General features: G+C 43.5%; 1 protein-coding gene across 2 annotated transcripts; it reads left to right on the top strand.

Annotated features, from left to right (window-relative positions):
- The first annotated feature begins 6101 nt into the window (after positions 1-6101).
- On the top strand, positions 6102-20366 carry efna1a (ephrin-A1a). Of its 2 annotated transcripts, none has more exons than XM_040020832.1 (5): positions 6102-6442; positions 17410-17705; positions 18504-18569; positions 18683-18778; positions 18901-20366. In XM_040020832.1, exons 1-5 carry the CDS (start codon positions 6345-6347, stop codon positions 19023-19025), a joined length of 681 nt encoding a protein of 226 aa, XP_039876766.1. In that variant the 5' UTR covers positions 6102-6344; the 3' UTR covers positions 19026-20366. The 2 variants fall into 2 exon arrangements, with proteins under 2 accessions (XP_039876766.1, XP_039876765.1); XM_040020831.1 differs by having other exon boundaries at positions 6103-6442; positions 18898-20366.
- Positions 20367-21076: the final 710 nt, after the last annotated feature.

Genomic DNA, 21076 nt, shown 5'->3' with positions numbered 1-21076 from the left:
ATATCTCCTCTTTCCCTCAAGGCTGCCGAGGGCCGATCTGTGCTAGAAAGGTCTGGGCACTTTGGACAGATCTCTGTTCTTCCAGGGAAGGAAGAACATTTTCCTTTCAGTTCAACATATTTCAGGGGATAACGAGAAAATACGGATGGCTTCTGCAGCCGTAGGCGTAACACTGTCGCCACTAAAATTTAGTTAAGATGACTATACTCTGGGATCAGGTGCATTACCCTACAGCTTCCTCCAAAAAAGTGTCTCTGCAAGCCTTGTCACCTCTATTCAACTTCGTGCTCAGCTGGCACCTGTGAGATTTTTAGAGCTCTCCGTTAAAAAAATCTCGTTGTGTAAGTGCAGTGCGGTGCTAGGCTTTTTAAAGAACGATATCATTTTAGGTTTGCTTTCTTCTCAGCCTTACGTTACGGGAAAAAAATCAATGCACCGTAGTATCGCTTTATTTTGCATGGCAATATTGTCGATCGATACATAGAATAAATAACTCAAGATATAGATAACTAAATAACTTAATCTAATTGCATAAAAAAGATCCTGACAAGCTTTTAACTTTCAGGACATAATCTATACCAGATGAAAGGTGATAAATCACCGTATATGTTACTGAAATATTCAGCATAACACAAAATATCAAAAATCGCAATATCGTATCGTGGGGTGAGGTGATTCCCACCTCTATATCTTTGTATGTGATGCAATAAGGTAATTGTGCTTGTGCTTGTAACTTGGTTGGCAACTTATTCACACTTAGCCCCTCATACACTCTCAGTCTGTTGTGCTGTTGTGTCAAGAAAAAGCAGGGGATGGTAAACAGAACCTCTGGGTGGTCCCCTTTCTCCGGACTCGCACTCCCTGGACACACTGTAAAGTCTGCTGACAGGAGGAGAGCTCTTTTCTTTTCAGCACAACCTGCGTCGCTGCACTCCTCTCCTTTCTGTTCTGTCGCTTGTTTGTGGCTGCCAGAGTCTATGGAACTGCCCTCATACATATTGAAGGGGCTTTTGAGGAATCCACCAGTGTGCGGCTTTTTCATCCTCCTCTCCCTATTTACATTTGAGTGTCAGTCTCTCCCTCTTTTTCTCCCTGCATCTGTCTGTATCTCTCTAAGAAGTACTTTTGCATTCCACTATTCAATTTAGGTTTTTCTCACCCTTTTCCACCTGCCCACTTTGATGCAGGCCCCCCTGTTTTCTCACACCACTTAGCGCTGCCTAAATATTTCTGGTCTTTGTTTTGTGCCAGTCCTTCTCTTCACTCCATTTTTTTTTTTGGTTTCCAGAGGCATGTCTTGTTATATTCCAGTATATCTCTAGATTTTCTCAATGTTATACTATGCCATTCTGGCATATTTCCATCCCTTTCTTTGGGTCCTGTTTCTTTTCTGTTCCAAAATTCAGTATTAATTTATTTCAGCTTGTTTTAAATCATACTCCCACTTCTCCTCACGTCCTATTTATTATTTTCTTCCATCAATCGAGAATCACTATTGCATCCCGTGTCCCTGTCTCCCCTGCATTTGTATTTTATGCCTCATCTGAAGATCTTATTACATCTTGTGCCTCTCCTCTCTCCCTCTGTCCTTCTTATTTGTTTCCTGTCTATTTCTATCTTTCTCACCCTCTTGCCAGCCCCCTCTTATTCATTTGGCATCCGTCCCTCCTTCCGCCTCTCCCCGGCACTCACTTTCGCCTCAGATATATTTCTGTGTACACATTAAGTCTCTTTTCACCTTGATTCTAAGCCGTCCTCCCTCACATCTCTTCTTGTTATTAAAACTTCCTGTAGATCGCCGTCTCGCATGTAGAATTTTTAAAATGTTTTCCCACTGCCTCAACTGGAAGGGACATCTGAGGCGGAAATCCATTCATTGTCAGCATTTCCTGAATTACTCTGCATTGCCCAGAGTAAGAACTGCATTGTTCATTTGTTTGCCTGTGAGTCACCTGCAATATCTCAGACACCATTTACCAGATTTGGACAGTTTCAGGGAAATGATGCATTGCACCTTAAAATTTCAATCTTCCCGAGGGAGGCAGCCATAATCACAGGTCAGTAAAAGTAGCATGTTGGCTAATTGCTGGCCCAAAGGTCTCCCTGCATCATTTATCGGTGAGACGTGTTTATTGCTGCCTTATGGTTTGTCCCCCTTTTCTTCATTTTTCCCCGCATCCTTTCACGTCACATATTGTCCTTCTTAAGTGTATCTTTTTTAAGCCCCTCACTCTGATCTCGCTCGCCTCTTCATTTTAGCTTTCATTCTTTGTCTTACGCTCTTGTTATCTAACATTGTGTTTGCATTTCTCCTCAGTCCTCCTCCTCCTCCTCATCCGCCTCCTTCTCAGCTGCTCTTTGTCTCTCAGTATGCGCTTCTGTGATGGTGGGTATGCAGGCATACATTTTTGTGTGTCTGTGTGCGTGGGTGCTTTCCTGAATGTCTAAGCATACCGACTGACCAGCTGTCAGCAAGGCCGCTAACTGAGATGCCGCCTTAATAGTATTACCTGATCTTCAGTCTTTCAGCTGGCAAACTGATCACTGGATAAGGCTATGCATAATCAACCGCTGCTTTATTTACCTCTGATAATTAACCACAGCTAATTAAGAACTGGCACTTACAACTTCATCGCTTTGCTGTAATGTGATCGGTTACTTACTGATTGCTTTGCTCTAAAACTGCTCCACCTAGTCATTAGCTTTGCTTTCTGTTGCCTCAGGAAAGTTGAAGAAAAACCATTTGTTCCAAAGGAGGCAGAATGAACTTCTTCACAAGCAAACCACTGGAAGGAGGGCTATGCTATCTTTACAGAGAATTTCATAAGAGGAGGTAGACCTGCGCAATGCTAATTACTGGAAACACTTCACTTCATTGTCTGCAAAGAAAGAGCTCATAGGTCCAGGAACAACTCCTGCAGAGAAGCTGCAGTGACTAACAATAGAGGACAAAAACCAAAGAGGCCGAGACACACAGTGGACTGGGCACCGCCGGGCTGCTCCAGAGTTCACACTAACACAGGTCGCTTTATGTAAATAGATGGTGGGCTCTTGTTTGGGGATGGGGACGTTATGACAGTCATTAAACCTCTCATTTGTATTCACAGCCAAGGGACCAAACACTTTTCCGTTAATGGTTATGCAGGAGAGCGTGAAGACGGAAAAGGACCAATGATCTCCAACAGAAGAAAAGGAGGCAACTTGATGCGGATCTTTTCAAACTTGCTGCTCAGGCTCACGTAGACTAACATGTTAAACAGGTTAAAAGCCCTTCCCCAAGCATAACTTCAAACAGATCACCTGAAAAGGTATATATTAGAAATTTTGTACATTCGGAGAAAAACAAACCCTCCATGGTTTGATTTATCTGTTCGGGATCATGGAAAGTGCATTTCTATGACATCATCTAATTACACTGGTTGAAACGGTCGGAAAAAAAGCAAATTATGGACAGGCGAGTTCCCATGCCTGCATAAAACGGTTCTCCCTATCATTTTCCTATATCTTATTTTCATGCCACGGAACAGGCTTGGTGCAAATCCCGTCAGGATTTGAGGTGAAAAGGGTTGTGTTTATGTGTGTGCGTGCGTTTGTGTTTGTGTCTGTGCGGACATGTACGCCTGCAGAGATCCATTTGTGCATCTGTCTGTCTGTATATATACATGCATATATATATATATATAAATGCATATATCGGGCTGAGGTGCAGTTTTGTTCTACCCCGTCTTTCTTTCTGTTTACTCATTCAGAAACTCAGGTTGGTATGAAATTAAAGGTCTGCTCATTTAAGCCCCGATAGAGTTTTGACATAAATGTCGGCGTGGAGAAAGCGTTTCCACAAAAAAATTTGATTGCAATGCAAATGACAATTATGTTTGCAGTCCCTCTCAGCCTGTTATCTTGCCACCGAGCCAGAGAAAACAATTGGACTCTCAAAAAATTGATCCACTGGGATGAGCGCTCTCCATGAATACAAAACACATTATTTTGGATGACCTGCTTGACACTGAATAGCACACAATTACCATGTATATATGCCTTTCTGTATTTGCTCTGTGTGATATGAAATGGTCTTTCTGTTTGGACAGAATTCTAAAACACAGAATGCATTGTGAATACTCAAAAGCCCCGAGCACAGAATGTCTGTAATATAAAAAAAGGCTCCTCTTGAGTGTGTGACTTTTGCAAGAGAAAGTAAATAATACTCAGAGTTTATGTAAACCTCTTAGCAAAATAGCAGTGTGGGTGTCTCATACTGGCGATTATTCAAAGACGAAGGACAACAGAGCACAGAATCAGACCTGGGTTAACAGGTGATGCAAATAGATATTAGTGCTTTAATCTGCTTGGAGCGCCAGATGAGTGGGATGCATCTGCACCATGACAATTAAACTGTCAAATAAACTGTTGATTTGCGTTCAGTGGTCTACCTGGCAGATCAATTATCTTGTTAAACTGTCAGCTACAGTCTTCTAGAATTCCACGTTTTCTTGTGGCTAAACACCAAACTGTATGAGGCGTGTTTAAACACAAGCAGAAAACCTTAAAAGCTTCGCCTCACAGATGCACTGAGCTTAACGGGCTCTGAGAAAGTAGTAATTTCTTTCACTCTTCTGCTCTTATATCCTGTGGAATGAAACACCTTTCAGATTAAGTCTTACAGTGTGGTTACATCAGGAGTGTATCCTGCACCCTCTGCACTCGTTCTGCGTTTTCTTAAAAATCAGCCAAACACCTGCAGAGTTTATCCGATCCTGTCCCTAAGTCTTATTTACATCCTAAAAAAGGAATCAATCCTCTCATCTGAACTCATTATCCCGAAAGGTTTCCCCTCACCCCCTTTTTTCCCCCAACTTAATTTAGATTTTTCATGTTTTGAAAGCTGTTATGCTGCTAATCGGGCATAGCAAATAAAGTGCTGTGTCAAGTAGAAGCAGGCTTGAAAACCCCTTCTGGCAACAAGGCCTCACTATGCTGAACAAGCAGCCCGCGGTCCTGATTATCCATGTCAATGGAACAGAAAATGAGAATAAAGATTTGCAGTGTAACTGACAGCAAGAAGGTTGCATGCTTCCAGTTAAATCTGCAGACTTTGTATTTGGCCATGTAGAGCTCTTTACCATTCAAATGGCATCCACGGTTTGAAAGCTAGTTCCTATTTTTTCTTCTTTTTTTTTTTAATTTTCTAACATCCAAATTTAAGCCCTTATAGTAATGATAGGAATTACACAGTCATGGTCATCATTAATGTCTGTCATCATGCAGAAGAGCCGTTGGAGATAAATCTACTAGCAACAGTTTGAAGAATCACTATAAAAACATACCAGATGTTGCTCAACGAGTTCTCAAGCTAGGGGTGTTGCAATTCAATGATAGATAAGGACATATGAGAAAGGAAACACACTATTTCAACTCATTCGATGGTTAAAAACTGACTGCAAGTGAAACACAAAATCATCTTTTGGATACTGTAATGTACAGATTTTGTTTATAGTGAGTTGCAGAGGTAGCAGCATGACTACTATTAATTTTATGATGTAATGTGTTGTTCATGTTTCCAGGTTAGCCCAAGCTAAAAGTCTAAACAACTGAAATACTGTTGCAAGTTCACTATAGATGTAGCCATATTCAAGGACGCGCTTTCCTGCTTTGCAACACGTTTATAACAATCCACTAACAGAACAAAAGCATTGACTTTTGGTAGTTTATAACAAGAGCTATCAATTACAGATTTATTTGAATACAGCTGCTACATTAGGATAATGTGGACGCACGAAAATCTGCAACATATGACATGTATTTACACTTGAAGCATAATAAAGTTACGATTAAAAAAATCTGGCATATAAATCACAGCAAACCCTCTGTGTGTTTACCCAGACACCCTGTACACGCCGGAGTGATGACACACACACACACACACACACACACACACACACACACACACACACACACACACACACACACACAAAGCACGCAAACTTGCAGAGAAACCTGTGCAGCTCGCTTCTCTCGGACAGCCCTCTGATTGGTCTCCTCCGCCATAGGAGGCGTGACACGCGGAGGTGGGCGTTTCACAAAACCAACCTCCACTCAGCTCAACCTCTCATTCACTACGGATTTGTCGAGTAATCTCAGTCTCCCTTCACTTATTTTTTTTTTTTATTCCTTTGCGAATATACAGAAATCTCTCTCAGATCTGCTGCGTGCGTTAAGTTTTTTGATTAACAGGTTCACGGATAAGCTTCCTTCGGTAAACTTTTAGGTTTTTTTTTTCTTTCTTTTTTTGTGCACAACCTACCTGAGTTGTGTTCCGTCTCTGCACGCCTTCACTCCTCTCCACCATGGATTTGGTTTGGATTGTGGGCTTCGTTGGGAGCGTCTGCGCCTGGTTTGCTTCAGCGGAGCGGCACAGTGTCTACTGGAACAGCACAAACCCAAAGTAAATATGTTTTCCATTTGCGCTAACGTAGCGCACTTCGAATCGTCTTTGCGCACTCTTGTTTCTTAATCGGTTCTACAAACTGATTTACTTTTGGCATCAAACACACTTTTAACCGCATTTGCAGTGTTGGCAAAGCCGTTATCTTATATTCAGATGCACGCTGAATAGTTGCAGCTCATGTATATTCAGCGAGATGCCTGTGATGAGCGCCTGATAGAATCGACTGTCTGCTGTTGTCATGATAATGCGGGACAGTTAGGAGTATCTTCCCTCTTCGCCTCTTTCTGAGCTCTAACCTGTTATCGTGGTGTTGTTTACCTGTAATTCTTTGTTTAAGCTGTCCAGATTTAATCCGTTTCGCAATCTGTGTAGCCTACCTGCACAGCAGCATTAGTTACACCAGGTTATGCCATCTGTTTATCTTTCTGGGCTGATATTGAGGCAGTTAAATAGTTCACGCTTAGTAGGGAAGAGAGCTGCTTTAAATGTAAATGCGGGGGGAGTAGAGGAAACAGCGGGTTTCTGAGGTTTAGGACATTTAATCTTTGAATACTGCTTGTTTTATCTTGCCTGCATGTCAGCATGTGGATACAGTGTTTTGTATGTGCGTGTGCTTGCAGCAAACATGTCAGTAAACTTCTCTTATGTCTGTATTCATGAGTTGCACTTCTACCCGGGTTTGGATACAATTTTTCCCTGGCAAGGGTTGTATTTTTCTTTTTCCCTGTTGATTTTTACAGGCTTGACTCACTGCAGAATGTGTTGAAAGCTCTGTTGCAATATCCTCCCCATCTGACACCGAGTCCTAACCTCTCAGTAGAGTGGGAGGTTGCCATATCTCCTAAATCAAGAGATATCACTTGGGTTCTTACGTGGCTGTCAGAGAGACATAGGGGTGTTCATATTTCAGGTGGTAAGACGAGTAATAATGGTGTATGACAGTGACAGAGGAGGTAACTTGAGGCCTGCCCAGTAGGTCACGCTGTGGGAGAGAGATGGATTGCTCAGGGAGGAGAAATTGGAGCTCAAATTGTCGGGGTTAGGGGCCATTTGGAGTAAGTGGGGGTCAATTAGAATTATGGTTGATGATGGCTGGGGTGACATGGCTCGGGGTACGAAGAGGGTTAGGTTTTCACTCCACAGATGAACCTCTACGTGCACCCCTACACAAACACACACACACACACACACACGATAGGGCAAGCACAAACAGGTACTCCTGGCAGGCAATCCTTCAATCACAAACCAGCATGTTCAGTCGCACCAAGTGACGCCGTCTGAATCAATCAGGGCTGGGCTTACACACTTTCCCTCTGGTGGGCAAACACATATTGTATATTCAAGTGTTCTTCCACACAAGCTTACATTCAACCACTTTCTCCCTCCTCATTTCCCCTGTGGTTAAAACAGCAGTTGCTGTTCTCAGAAAGTCCGTAATTACAACGACAAAGCCTTTCACAGGAAATCAGAATGAAGTCCCAGATGGAAAGGCGTTCTGCTGTGTCCCTGCTGTGGAATGACAGTGATCATTCCCATATATATACTGATAATCCGTCTTTTTGCACTTGCTTTTTTTTCCAGATGACTGTGCTAAATCTCTCCCTTTAGCTACTCTTAATCCTGTTTTCACAGAAAAAGCACGAGAGTTTTTATTTGGTGCTTTTCATCATTCACCGCAATCTCCCCTCCCCTTTGACCTGTTACTTGATAGCGTGTTTTCTTTTTGTTGGTCCGGGTTAATTGTTCCATCCAATTGGTCAGAGAGCCATCGTTAATCAAATTGATCTGAGATTGATCGCTTTAGTCCATGTGGTATATACTCATTTCCTTTTTTCCCCATGTGGGTGTGTTAAGGGATTTAGCAATAGACACACACACACACTTGCACAGTTTCCCTTCCTAACATGTTTGTGTGCACAGCTTGGGGCCTGCTGACTTCCAAGACTTCCAAGGTCATATCTGCCTGTACCTAAGGACTACTTTTTATGTTTCAGCACAACAAAATCTCCTACTGTGTGTGTTTGTGTTCGTGACCTTTTTGCTTGCTGGCATATTTGCGACCTTTGTTTCTGATTAGCAACAGTTTAATCACCAGCCAGGTTTGACTGCCAGAAAGAGGCTCACCAGCGTTCAGCTTTGGTCCCGGCATGCCAGCGTGTGTTTTTTGTAAAGGGAGTGTCTGTGCATAAGCTTACTCACATACACAGCATCGCCAGATCCAAGTGACTCACACGCTCTCATACACATTAACCCAGTCTCACACACACACACACACACACACACGCGCTACACATTTGGGATTGATGTTGACATCGGCCCAGGAGCCCTCTGGACTCTAGAACTTCGATGTGAGGCAATAATCTGCTCTTTCAGTGCTTCTTACTTCCTTTTCCCTTTTCCCTGTTGACAGAGCATGAGAGGACCACCACCTCCACCACCCCCACCTCCTCCTCTGCTTTGTACCTGTCTCTCCCTCTCTCTGGCACCTCCCTCCCCCTCTTCTTGGCCAGGTTCCCTCTGCAGCCTGGTTCTGTGGGCTCTGTGAATCTGTTAACCGTTTCATGGCACGCTCACACACACACACACGTTTGATCTCAAAAAAGTCTTTTAACTAATCTCTTATAATTCTGAAGTGATTTTCAGAACAGCTGTTTGATATTGGGTTAGCTGCGTTTCCAAGTAGTTTCAGCTCACTGTTCCTTCGTTAAAATGAGCTTGCTTCCTGCTGGCTCACACGAAAGTTATTTAAGGTATGTTTCACCCGCATGAAGCATTTTCTCGGTTTTTATCCGGTCAATGTGGCTTTTTTGTGATGCTCCCCATACAAATTGGGGCTTGCTCTTCACGGTGGGCCACAGAAAGAGAATAGTAACTGGTGTGACTGATCGAGGGTCAGAGTTCGCTATGTGATGAAGTGGCACGGCCTCTATCAATCTGTCAGTCATTCTGTCACGTCGGTGGTCCCTGAATACTGGCTGCCACTCAGGCCAGCCCCTCTTCACACAGCCGTGGCTCTGCCTCTGGGAAACTCTCTTTCTTCCCTCTCCTGTCTTTTCGGTCCCCTTCACTCCTTCACCAGCTTTTATCTCAACTTTACAAGCTGTCCCTTTTCAGTCTATTATTTCCTCACCTCCAGCTCTGGTTCTCAGAGAAGGGGAGAAGGAGGGAAGCATGGTAAGAGGTGTGGAATTTTTTTTATTTTTTTTTTTATATCATTCTTGGCACCCACAGCGAGCCGTCACAAGGCACTTTGCCCTTTCCTTCAGGGAAAAAGAAGCCCCCCCCCCCCCCCCCCCCTCACACATACACACACTTTGCACTTTACCTTTAAAGCTTCCTTCTTCTACTTCCTTAAGAAAGGCCACTGTCTTCCCAGCAAAACTGTTTTCGCTCTCCTTTCGGCCTTTTAACACGCCCCTCTTGAACGTCTTGCTTAACAGTGGAAATGGTGGAGCCTGTCTGAGAGCTCAAGTTATTAAAGGAGAGAAATGAGAAGGAGAAAACACAGAAGTGTATGTGTAGGAGTAAGTAAAAGTGTCTGTGTGGGTGCATCCATGTTTGAGAGATGAAACATAAGACTGGCTAGTCCACTGGCGTGATTTGGTGGGGGCAATAGATATGAGATGCTTGCAGTTTCCAATTTAAATGAATAAAAATCTATTTTTTTAATTTTTTTTATTCTTTTCTCATATACATCCAGAACACTTCACTTTTCAAATCCTAATCCAGCTTTAACCCCCTGGAATACCCTTCCCCTCCCCCTTCCCTTTAGTTGGTCTCCATATTTCTCTCAAAGTGTCCGCCCCCCTCCCCTCTCACCACTCTTAATCTGGCTTTGTAATCTGTCTGGTGCATTCAATCTGGAAAAAAAAATGCTGCCTCGTCAGGCAGATGGTAATCACCTCTTTTGGGTTCAGTGACCACTCAAGTGTGTTGATGATTCCCATCTTTACAGTCTGCAATCATAATAAAATTTTACCTCAGTGATCACATTGATAAGGTTCTTCTTTTCCTTCCAGCTCACTTGTTCTTGCAGAGTCAGAACAGGAGGGCTTGTTTTATTGACTGAGCTAGATAGTGAATCGGGCCAAAGGTTTTAACTTCCCGCAGGCGTGATGTTGGTGTTACTAAAGTCTGCACGCTGTCTGCTGTGTGTCTCCTGCGAAGTGTTGCGCTTCCTGGTTACGTTTTTCCCGGGAAAACAGCGTATCCTGTCTGCACAATAAACAATACATTTCTCACACACCAGCACACGCAAGGGTTTAAAGGTCTGGATAAAAGGAGCTGATTGAATTTCCCAGGCTCACATTAGAATGAACACATTTAGAGTAAATAACTGAGCAGGGATTAATTGTTTAATTAGGGTTTGTGTTCCAACTTTCAAGCCAGAAGGATGATTTGGGATCTTCCTCCTGTCCCCGCCCCGCTGTCAAATCGCTGCATGTCTCTATTTGGGATTCTCCTCTGATCAGTTTCACCTCGTTTGACCTCGGCCAGTGTTTCTGCCCTCTGCCCGTCCTCATGCTTCTTTCTTATCTACACACCAGACTTCCCCTGCACCTTCCCGCTATGCTGCTCCAATCTGCTCTGCTTTACAAGTGTTCAGTCCCACACATAAAACCAAGGAGGAAGAAAAGCTCCATTAGTACACAGATTTATGATTATGTTGCAATTACAATTGCGAACAGACCTCGCACTCTCTTTATTAGATGTGTCTGAGCCAGAGATTATGTGTGTGTGCGTGCGTGTGTCCTTCAGACTTGTTTGTCAATTCCTGGTGGCATTCAGTGCACGATGTGTTTGATTGAGGAAGAATTGGCCAGAAAGAGTCGGATATTATCTCTGAAATGAACCATTGTGGTTGTTTTTGTTGTGTAAATATCAGCTATTGTGTAACTTTTTTGTTTTTCCTTCTTTTTTGGGCCTGTTTGTTAAAGGTCTAGATGTAGTGTGTAAACTTGTCTGCACAGCAACTATCGCCACCCCTGCAGGTCAGCTGTATTACCATAATTTCTACTTGACGTCATAAGCAAGAGCTACCATTTAATTAAAGGGGTTTTTGCCTGTACTCACATATTGTTAATTCTCACTGGAATTCATTAAGTTACAATCTGAGATTGTTTTTACAGGAGGAAAAAAAACATTAAACATGAAAATTTTATTTCATTGAAAAAAATCAATCTTGCAAAATCGATTTTCTTATACAGATATTTGCCTGCTGAGAAATGTGATGTCAGAGATGACCTTTCTGCTTTGGCCCTTATAAGATACAAATGGCTCAGGGGACAGTATAAGGCAGCTGGAAAGAGCATATGTATTCATCTAACCCTCCTTAGTGCAGTGGAGTCGGCCAATTATTTCTCTGCTGAACTTAAAGCTTTGTCTCTTCGCTGGGTGGCAAAAGGAGCTCAGCTAGGTCAGCAAAGCACGCCGGCAGAATGACCAATGAACCGGGCGGACAAAGGTTGAATGACAAGACCAGAGAAAGCTGATTGAGATGGATGGTGAAAAGTCACACGGTGTAAAGAATGAAGGCTGAAATATTATGTTAACGGGGTTGGATCATATTTGTTTCTATGATGACCCCTGCATACCCACATCACATTGTGCTTGGCTATGCAAACGGTGGGTCAGAGAGCTGCATAGTTGGAATACCACCAGAAAAGGCTGTGATTGGTTCAACAGGTCTGAGTGGGGGGAGTGACGGAGTTGACACTAGGATCTGGTTTGCTTATTGAGTGTTGAGAGATAGACAGGGAGTGGGAAGGGTCGGCTGACGTTGATGGATGAATGGGTAGGTAGATGGATGAAACAAGAAGAATCCGAGCAATAACATTAAACAGTCCCGCTTAACTCAGCTAAGTTTGGATCTGGAAAAAGCTTCACCTGTCATGGAGTCATGTGGTTTTGAGGGATTTATCTTGAAAAAAAGTACTCCCTTGTGTCCAGTTTCTTTCAGCATTCTGTTACCACCTCTTGGTTCCCATTTTTGCACGGACACATTTGCACACACCCACACATATATAGCTATACATAGACAATGTGTCTTTTTTGAACTCCAAATCTTCAGTGAAAAGCCATAATACCCCTTCTCTATGTGAGAACAATAGATGTGGGAGTGGGGAAAAAAGCTCCACCCTGCCTGTCTCACCCCTTACTCTGTCCCCAGCCGTCATTCCCTGCTCTGGGCCTCGCTGTCCAGTCTAAGCCCCTGTATTAAGTAGGGTCTGGTGCTGATGAATGGACCTCAGTTCAGCCACTGCTCCACCCAATAATCCAGGCTTGGGCGAGCCAATTAGGTGGTCCCCACATTCCGGTTCAGTCATCCGTTACGGAAAATAATCTTGTTTATGTGGTTAGGGTGACTGTATGAAGCTCTGAGAGACAGTGGGTTAAGAAGACAGGAACTCTTTTTGGAAGCTGTAGTGCGATCTGTGTAGTTTGTTCTACAATGACCTTTATGGACTTTAGAATAGATTTGAATGAATCTTTACAGAGATTAATTCCCATTATCCGTCTGTAGAATTTAAAATGCTTAAAGACCCTTCTTGCTGACTGTCCATGTAGAAAATTCTCTGCTGACTTGGCAAGTGTCCGACCTTTGATCCGCGCCGCAGCTTCTTCGCTTCAGAGCTCTGACATTCCACAGGGTGAGAGAGTACAGAGATGAGAGGGTGATGGATGGATGAAAGAAGGGGATAGAGGTAGACAAGAAAGCAAAATGCAGGCCAGAGAGATTAAAGAAGAGATTAGACTCCTGAAGTTTCCTGAAAAGGCTCCAATAAATTAGGAATTCCTTCTCAGAAGAGGAGGAAGAGTGGTAAGGAGCAACCTGTGACCACTTGGCATTCCCTCGCTATCATCTCTGTTCATTATTAGCATTTATTATCCACCTTATCGCCACTGAAACACACTCCCAGATTCCCCAGAGCACCAGAACAGCAACACACACACGCACACCTACTCAGACATAAACAATCCTTGACTTGAATGTATCAGGCTGAGACAGACACTTGCACACAATCCTTGTTGCATATCTGCCATAACTCCACAGATCATCCGTAAGTAGAGTATTACTCTGCTACTCCATGCTGAGTTTACTGAGGCTTCGGGTATCACTGGCATTAAAAGGCATCCTGGGAAAAAACAATGGGAATAAACCAAAACAGCCTTATTGACTCAGAGAAGGAGACAATCTGGAGGAGGGAAATAACAAGGGACACACACTGGGGAAGGCTGAAAGTGAGAGGATTTTGTTTGCTAAAGTGAAGGTGGCATGGTTTGACTTTGTTGTTAAACTGTGTGACACAGGGGCCAAAGCTCTCTTTGAAGTGCGTTACCGCAATCAGTTAATTAAGCTGATGATGTGGAACGTTTCAGTGCTGAGGCGTTGGGGGGTGAACAAAAGGCAGCAGGATAATTAAAACTATTTGCCATTAATAAAAGGCACTAGCCAACATCCCCTGGTGCGTTTTCAGTGGCGGTTCTCCCTGCTAAGTGAAGCACTCCATCAGTGCGGGCACACTGTGAATAGAAACACTGTATGAAACGGTGGCATTGATAGAGCAACAGTAGCACTCACATAGAAACATTTACTGGGTGAGACTTCAAAAGCCATTCCCAATTCAAGCCCTTTGACCCACCCCCTTCGCCCACGTCTATTCATCCCCCCGCGCTCTCAAGCCTGCAGGGGCTGGGAAGTGGGGAGAGGGAGGACATAATTACCCCCTTCTAGGGCGACTTTAATACCCTTTTTTTGTGTTTTAATTGCACCCCCTTCAACCTCCTTTCTAATGAACACATTGGGACCATACTACAACCTGTTTGTAATCAGGACTAGAGGTCAGGGAGGGACTGGCTATAGGGAGTTTGTTAGTGTGCGCGTGTGTGTGTGCTCAGGGTGTGCAGTGGGCTGATAACTCTGTCAGGCAAAAGCAGAGAACAACGGTGTTTGTTCAATAGTGTTATCGATTCGCCTGGAATTGAAAGCGGCATGGGGAAAAAACACTTTAACAGCAATCTGGTAAACAGAGCATGGCAGGCAAACTGCAGATAAGCACTAAGCTGCCTGCTCCGTAGCAAAATTATAATTATTCCTCTCCCCACCGAAAGTTGGCTGGAACTTGTTGGCAAGATGGAAGTTTCATTGGTCCGCTAAAAAAGATGCTTGGTTTCTAATGGGCCCATGTTTCTGGCTTATCTGGCCATCGGTATTGATGGCATGCAGTCAGGCAGAGAGAGGCAAAGGGATGGGGGAAGGGAGCCAGAGGGGTAGTAGGAGTCAGGGCCCACAGTTTGGAGCCACTGTGTCTATCCTTTTACCAAGGGGGTACCAGGGAGACCCCTGGCAACAAACAACAACACCAGCTAACGAGCGACTGGAGCCAGGGCCTGTGCACTTTGATTGTTAGTCACACATATGGACCTTGTCACACAAACACAAACTCCCCAAATGCTACTTGTTACATTTAAGGAGTGGGTGGAGGTGGAGGTGGTGGGTTGATAAAAGCCAGAATTCTCAAAGAGAAGCCTGTTTTAGGAAAGAAATGCCATCACTGGTGTCAGTTTAACACCCCACGGGCTTTTGGGAGCTCATAACTCCTTGAGATCTGTAGATCTGATTAAACAGCAGTCAGTTAGCTATCTCTCTTTAGGGTTAGTGTCGAAAGGCTGTCGAACTATGCGTATATTCGTTGCAAAAGCAACAAAACTCTATATTACACACACATTCGCCCTGTGTGTTGTAAAAATATTTAAGTCTGTCAAATTTCATCTACTCTCAGGGAACCCCTGGCGATCCAGAACAGTAGGAGACGGTAAACTGATAGGCATCGAGCTCAGTACCATGGGAGGAGATGTGTGTCTGCCTGTGTGGGTTCAGTGGGTGTAAATAGTAGGTAGCTACAGCTTTAGGTTGTTGATAGATGGGAATTACTGTGAAGTAAGTGTGATTTTGTGTGTGTGTGCATGCGTGTGTGTGTGTGTGTGTGTTGCTTGTGGTCAGCTACCGCTTCAGGCTGGTGATAGATGGCTTTGGCTGAGAAGAGAGCATTAGCCGTGAGCCGCCCCTGGAGCTCTCACTGAGTCAAGAGGATGGGGACAAAGCTGAAATACCTTCAGTGACAATTCCCTGGAGACAACCTCATAATATCTCTGATGGTATCCCCCTGAGGGCGAAGGACTCATGGACAGTTGAGATAAGGCCAAATGAAACTGCACCAAAGTATTCTAAATTGTTCTTTAAGTAGTCTAAGCTTTCTGCAGTAATCAGTGTTTATGTGCGCACATGTGAAGCAGACTAAAATGATGCTTTTTGTGTAAGTGCTTTTTTGAGCCAGCTCTAAGAGGAGATTGGAAGTTTAGTTTACTTAAGGACCATAGTAAAAAGGGTGGAGAGGGTGGAAGAGTGAAGGGAGGGTTGAAGGGGGAGGCAGACAGTCTGACTGTCTCTATCTGTATTTGTAATGAGAGGGAGTGTGGTGGAAGACAGTTACAGACTGTCACCAGACTCATGTTGTATCTGTGCCTATCTATCTGACCCTAATGAGTGGGTTAAGACAACCCTGTTCTCAAAAAAAGCTGGGACGCGGTGTAAAATGTAAGCAAGAAGAGACAACAGTGATTTGTAAATCACCTGCATTTATTTAGAAAATGAATCAAGGCAACATATCGGATGTTGAAACTTGGGCCATTTATTGTTTTGTTTTTTGAATTTGATGCCAACAACTCGCCGCGAACAAATTGTGGCAGGTGGGTCTTTACTGCTACCGCTGTCACGTATCATCTATGAAGTGTTGTAAGAGTTTTAGAGCTGAGGGATATCTGTGTTTTTGTACTATTCCCAAATTCAGCTGCTCAACAATTTGGGGCCTCCTTTGCCTTTTTTTTTTTTTTTTTTTTCAAAATGCGGTGACCAGGCCGAACTGCAATCTAGCCAATTTACCCCTCCTCAGCCCCCTAATTTTTTTTACTACTGAGCTATGCTGCTGGAATATGTACACAATGTGGTTTTTCTTGCTGAAATCAGCTAGAGCTTTCATGAAAAGGAACATGGGAGCACATGTTTCTTTAAAAGCTCTGTTTATTGTTCAGCCATGATGGCGCTTTGCTAGATGTTTAGGTTACCCCTGCTGTGTGCACTAAGACACCATCAGACCATCACAGATGCTGACTTTTGAAGTGTGTCCTGAAACAAGTGAGTGTGTCCTGAAACAAGTGAGGAGATGCAACAGCCATAATTTCTTAAATCATTAAGATTGGTTCAGAAATTCCACTTTGCCTTAGTCCGTCTTATCCTGTGGCAGATGCTTTTGCCATTTCCTTTTGCTACCCCAGTTATAGTTTGTCTATCCTTAAGCTTTTTTTTTTTTTAGATTGAGTTGTATGTGACCTTTATTTATATTCTTGTCTCTATCGCTCGCAAACTCAGGTGTGTTTCCACTTTTTCTGTCATTATGCATTCTGCTGCTCTACCTGTGTGTGTTTGTTTGTGTGTGCATGTAGCCTGCAGATGTCAATACTCATCTCCTGTGTTGACGGGCTAACTGACTACTAATGTTTCTCGGTAAACATCATTCAACTCCAGGGAGACACGGGATCAATGTGCACTCGGTGCTAACTCTCAGCACAGCAGCATCAGCTACACTGGCCTCCCGTTCATCCATATTTATGGGCGTGTCCTCTGCAGATCACTTTTTCCCCTTATCGCGTTTTCCTTCTTCGTTCCACCTGAACACGCATATACATCCTCTCATACAAACATTCTTTCTTTCTTTTGCTCTCTATCTCCCATTCCTAGACCTAACAGTCTTTCCTCTGATTTCCCTGTTGAATACCGGCGTGTAGCCGATCAATATATAATCAGAGGTTTTGAGGCTTATATTTATTACTGCTCCGATGCTATAAGCACGGTTATCAGTCTCCTGCCACTTGCGTAACCTGCCTCCTCTCCCTCATCCCGACAGGTTTCAGCAGGTCGACTATGCTGTGGAGGTGAAGCTTAATGACTACCTGGACATCGTCTGCCCCCATTACCCGCAGGGTGAGGTGCCATCGATGGATGCTGAGCGATACGTGCTCTACATGGTGGAGCGGGAGGACTACGACAACTGCAAGCCGCAGTCGTATGACCAGATGCGCTGGGAGTGCAGTCATCCATTTGCCCCTCACGCTCCTGAGAAGTTCTCTGAAAAATTCCAGCGTTTTACTCCTTTCACCCTGGGAAAGGAGTTTCGCCAAGGAGAGAGCTACTACTATATCTGTAAGTGTCACGGATCCTGTCCTAGTTCCTAGTTAAACTTATTTTCTAATAACATGGGGAGCATGCAGCCACGATAAATGTGCTTGGAACTACATGCCAACTCTTCAAATTGACAGCGTTTTCCTGTTCAACATATTAGCTTTTGGATGTTTGCATGACACAAAGTCAGTCATAGGAATGTGGTACTTATGTAATGATGACTAGATGCTAGACACTAATGCTAAGCGATCCTTAAAGTTATCCTAATTCATGCTAAAATAAACATGGATGTCTTTTTGAGACATTTCACTTGGAAAAAAATCTTTTAATCTAAAGGTCATTGCAGCTCATTGCCTGGAAATGATAAAAAAAAAAAAAAACTTCATGTCAATCCATCTAATTATCCCTGATTCACAGAAATCTTATTTTTGCAACAAAGTGTGACCTGGGTGGCGTTTGCATGTTTGTGTACCAGGTGTGATAAGCTGCAGCTCAGTGGCCAGCTCTTTGAAAACTGGGGCGCTGGCTCACTTTGCCAAGTTTTATGCAATACTAGCCTTGCTGTAAACTGACCACAAAGCACAGGCAATGTTGTCACCCTGGCCATGGTTGTAATTAGATAAACGGCAGGACAAGACACACTCTGCCTGATCACAGATGGCTTCCCAGGGCTTTGTACCGTTGTTTTTCTGTTGCCAAGGGTTTGTGTGTCAGTGTTTGTATGCGCGTGTGCATTAAGGTGGATTAAGGGGCCAAGAGAGGATAAGTGTATTAGTGAGGATGTTAACGCCTGTTTTGTTTCTTTCTTCTTCCCTGCAGCCAAACCTTTGCACCACCATGGCCAAGAGTGCCTGAGGCTGAAGGTGGACGTCATAGCCGCAGATGGTAAGTTTTTGACCACCCTCTTGGATGAAAGGAAAGCAGTACAGTCACCTCTAACAGTCGTGTTTTAGGCTATTGCAAGACAGAATGATTGATGGCCTTTTTTTTTTTTCCAGGCTCTCAAGAGGCCAGAGTGGCTAAAGGGGGCACAGGTGGGACTGCAGTTGGAGCCGGTGGCGGGGTTCACAACCCATCCAACAGGCTGCCTGCAGGTATGTAGCCCAACCCCGTGTCCTATCTAATTATCCCTGACCCTAAAACAATCCAGGTACATTTGGGGTTTATGTAAATTTATGGTACTAATGTGTTTTCTTTGTCTCCTGTCCTCAAGCAGATGACCCGGTGGTTATCCTGCCAGATGTTCAGAAGAGTGTACGGACAAACTCCGCAGCGGCAGCTACATCCCTCTCAATCCTCTCAGTGCTAGTCCCATTTTCGTTACTGTTTTTGTTGCACTGAGAATACATAAAAAGGATTCCTGTTGGCAGACTTTTTTGGGGGGGGGGGGGGGGGGATTTTTTGGGTTTTTTTTTTTTTTTTCAGAGACTACAATGAAGACAGTCCGTGGGGTTGAAAACCACTGACTTAAAAAAAAAAAAACATGCCCAGTGCTGGCCGCAGGGAGAGACTTTTGAAGCTTGCAGAGTACAGATGGACTCGCTTGCACAACATGTGCTGAGCAACTTTGAGCGTTTGAGACAAGTACTTGTGCTTTGTCTTATTATTTTTTTTGTCCAAAAGATGACAGTATTTTTCTGGAAAGACTAAGCTCTCCTTGATTTGTGCTATTTGGGGCTCCCCCATCAAACCAACCACTCTGGAGGACTTCCCTGCAAGAGAGAAGAAAGAAGTTGAAGAGGAACCTGAAGTGGCTGAAGGACAATCAGGAGCTACGACACCAAGTTAACCAACTTTGAATTTTATACTGACATGGGGGACAGGGAGTCAGCATTTAAAGAAACAAGAAAGGAAGAAAATAAAAAGTAATCTCAAGCCTTTTGAGCCAAAGATCAGTCATCTCTCCAACTTGTACACTATTCCACCCTGAGTACTGCGTACTATTTGTTGTATTGTTATTGTAGCGGTATTGCGTGACCTTGCTGTCCCAGGTGATTACGTTCTCTTAATGTAGCATTAACAGACACAAAAGTTGTTCTCATGACCACCATTCCTTCGCAGACCATGTGCTTATATACTGTAGCACTAATACTGCACATCAACATACACTCCATTTAAAACAGTGCTTAATCCAAACACACACACACACACACAATCATCAGACGCTCTGTAACACATGGAAACACTACGTTGAATCATGTTACGTGTACATTCTGTGAAGATAATTTATAACATTTGCAGCTGAGACGTTTTACTGTATATACCATGTGCTCACAAAATGAAATGTTTACTGTTGCCGATGGGGAGGGCCCCCGGTGGAGGTAGTATTTGTGTGAAAGGCAATATGTGCGCGTTTAATTGAGAACAGGAGAATGTGTGTAAGCTGTGCAGCGTTTGATTGAAAGCGTGTTGAGACAAATGTTGTTGGTTTTTTTCTGCCAAAAGAAACACTGAGATGTTGTGTGAACCGCAGAGAGGCTGGACTTCTCTGTTTGTTGGATCTCGCCTCGCAATGGTTAAAACTGTCTGACACAAGGAGCTGGTATTAAATCTTTCTTTTTTAGCGCAGGACTCACCCCTGTGTGTCATGGTGCTTTCCACCCCGACTGGAAAACAAGCAAACACAAAGTGGGGCAATCAGCTATTTAGTTTTAGAGCAATTAAAAAAAAAAAAAAAAAAAAGTTATAGTCACCAGTTCACAACAGACGAGACACAGCATCAAACCCAGTTGCCAAGCACATCTTCACCTGACAGGCTGGCTTGATTCAACAAAGCACAACAGTGTATGACTACCATTGAAGTCAGTCTTTTTTTTATCTGAATTCTTGTTACCTAATTTTGTACATGTGTAAGTAAGAGAAATGTATAATATGTGTACATATAAATATATTATAGATTCTATAAAAAGCCTGTTTGATAAATATGATAAATGTGAAAACTTTTCATGTGAAAATAAAAAAAAAAAGATGTTTTTGAGAAAACCAGAATGACTTTCTTGTGATTATTTTTAACCGCGGCAGTATTTAAGCAGTGTTGGCCCCACCCCTTTGAGCTTTAATAACTAATGGATGCATTAGCATAGAATTTTGTTTTTCGTGGTTACCTGTGAGCCTTTTCCAGAGCATTGGTATAGTTTGGAGTAAAGTGGCTCTGCAGCTAATTGGCAGACATGCATTCTTTTTCAAATGCCAGCAGGGGGCGACTCTTCTGGTTTTCCAGTTGTACAGAAGTCTATGAAAATGTGACCCTTGGTTCTATTGGTCCGAATAGAACATGAAGTCCATGGGTTTAATAATGTCCATCAGACTCAGAAAGTAAGGTTATCAGGGCTCTGTTTTCTTGAAGTGTCAGGTTCCTCCACAGGCTTTCTGGGGACTGGCGAGATCGCTCC

Source organism: Simochromis diagramma, unplaced genomic scaffold (genome assembly GCF_900408965.1).
Source record: "Simochromis diagramma unplaced genomic scaffold, fSimDia1.1 OVJJ01000753.1, whole genome shotgun sequence".
NCBI lineage: Eukaryota > Metazoa > Chordata > Actinopteri > Cichliformes > Cichlidae > Simochromis > Simochromis diagramma.
Note: the sequence above shows the minus strand (reverse complement) of the source record. Positions and strands in the feature narration are given on the sequence as shown.